The sequence below is a fragment of the Glycine max genome, chromosome 12 (assembly GCF_000004515.6).
Source record: "Glycine max cultivar Williams 82 chromosome 12, Glycine_max_v4.0, whole genome shotgun sequence".
NCBI lineage: Eukaryota > Viridiplantae > Streptophyta > Magnoliopsida > Fabales > Fabaceae > Glycine > Glycine max.
The window spans coordinates 6,875,499-6,877,504 of NC_038248.2; the positions used below are offsets into that span (position 1 = coordinate 6,875,499).

General features: G+C 51.6%; 1 protein-coding gene across 1 annotated transcript; it reads right to left on the reverse strand.

Annotated features, from left to right (window-relative positions):
- LOC100809331 (arogenate dehydratase/prephenate dehydratase 6, chloroplastic) lies at positions 1-2,006 on the reverse strand. The gene has a single exon (XM_003540737.5). It carries the CDS (start codon positions 1,531-1,533, stop codon positions 247-249), a length of 1,287 nt encoding a protein of 428 aa, XP_003540785.1. The 5' UTR covers positions 1,534-2,006; the 3' UTR covers positions 1-246.

The window sequence follows — 2,006 nt, forward strand, 5'->3', positions numbered from 1 at the left end:
GAATTGTAACATAGCCATCACGTATATTCTGTTATTCCCAGTACACTACAAGACAGAATATGAAAATGCCAAGCCGAATATTCTATTCCCCTTCTTGTACACTTTTTTCAGACGTGCAAAAACTTGAAACATAAAATATTCGTCACCCCCATGGAAAGTTGGAAACACATAAAGAGAAGCACATTATGTGCAATGAGGGGCTCCAATATATATATACAGTTGAGATGAAAGAAATGGAGGTGGATGTTAATTTTGGCGCGGAGAAGAGGGAGTCCAGGGTGTGATATCGATAGGGTAACTCCCCAAGAGTCGCAAGAAGGAGGTGAATTCTTGAACCTCAGCGAGTGCGTTCTGTGCTCTAACCTCAGCCATAGAAGCCTCGAAATCAATATAAAAGAGATACTCAAAGTGCTTGGCGGTTCCCTCACTCTCATCATCAACAACGCGAATAGGACGGCTACGGTGCGGCCTGGACTCGATCTTAGTTAAGCTTATGTTTCTGAACGCAAACGCGGAAAGCACTTTGAAGAGCACAGAGGTTCCTTTATCGTGCGCAAACACGATGCTCGTCTTGAAGGGCCGATCCGTGCGCGGAATGATCGGTTCGCGCGCCAGCATCACGAACCGCGTCACGTTGTTCGGATCGTCCTGGATTCCGTCGGCCAGGATCTGGAGGCCGTAGAGCTCCGCCGCGCGCGCGCTCGCGATTGCCGCCGTGTCGCGGAGGTCGTTCGCGGCGACGAACTCGGCAGCGCCGGCGGTGTCGTCGACGGCCTCACGCGTCACGGTGAGGCCGAGTTTCGTGAGCGAGTGCTCGCACTGCGCTAAGGCCTGCGGATGCGAGATCACGCGAGTGAGGAACTCCTTGCGGACGCCGGGGAGCGCCAGGAGGCAGTGGTGCACCGGGAGCTGGACCTCGCCGACGATGTGGAGGCGGTGGCGGAGGAGGAGATCGTAGTTGCGGTGGATTGAGCCGCCGAGGGAGTTTTCAACCGGCAAAACCGCGCGATCCGCGATCCAGAGCTCCACCGCTTGAAACGCAGCCTCGAACTGGTCGCACGGAATCGCCTCTCCGTTCGGATACGCTTTCCCCGCCGCAGCTTCGGAGTACGCGCCGGGAACGCCTTGGTAGGCCACGCGCAGCTGCGAGCCGTGCATCGGCGCCGGCAAGAGGTCGGAGATCGTGAGTGGCTTCGGCGGAATCGGCTTGATGTTTTCACCATCGGCTTTGACAGGTACGATATTTAGATTCGTTACGGCGGCGTTATGGCCGTTCACGTCGCCGACGTTGTTGTCGTGGTCGTCGCCGTCGGCGGGAGAATCTTCCCGCTGCGACACGACCTTACTGGCTAAGATGGCGCACGAGCTTTGCCAATCGGCTCGGCTCGCGCCGAGTCCCTGCGAGAAACTCGCGGATTCGAAGCCGTAACCGCATTTGACTGTGAAACGGGTCGGAGCGACCCGAATGACCGAGTGACGCGCCCGGGTGAGATAGTTGAGAGGGTTGGGGTACGGTGGGGTGAGGGTCTGCATATTAAAGGACTTAAATGGAATTAATTAAGAAGAAAAATTAGGGTTGGAAAGGGGAATTTAGTTGCCTATTGGTACTAGTACTGCTTGAATTTGCTGATTGGGGCTCTGGTCTGAAGCTTGATGTTCGTTCTCTTTGAAGTGGGAACGTCGTCAAGCTGAGAGAAGACAGGGAAGGGTTAAAGGGTTTATATATTGGTTGGTTGGTTAAGGATTTTGAGGAGGAAATGGAACATGACAAATCTTGAGAATGGTGTGTGCGTTAAGGAGGTTCGGTCAATCCCACACCTACCCCCTTCTCTTTCCATCTCTAACATTGCATACGGACATAGATATTTATTATTATTATTTTATTGTATCTATAATTAATGGTAGTAGTATTTTTATTTTGGTGTTGAGTATTGTTGTCATTCAAGAATTTCTCCCTGGGCCATGATTAATTTCTGTTTTTAAAATTTGATTTTAGTTTTTTAATA

Bases quoted from the DNA above. Each gene is read 5' to 3' on its own strand.
- LOC100809331 (XM_003540737.5), bottom strand. From the start codon at position 1,533: ATGCAGACCCTCACCCCACCGTACCCCAACCCTCTCAACTATCTCACC.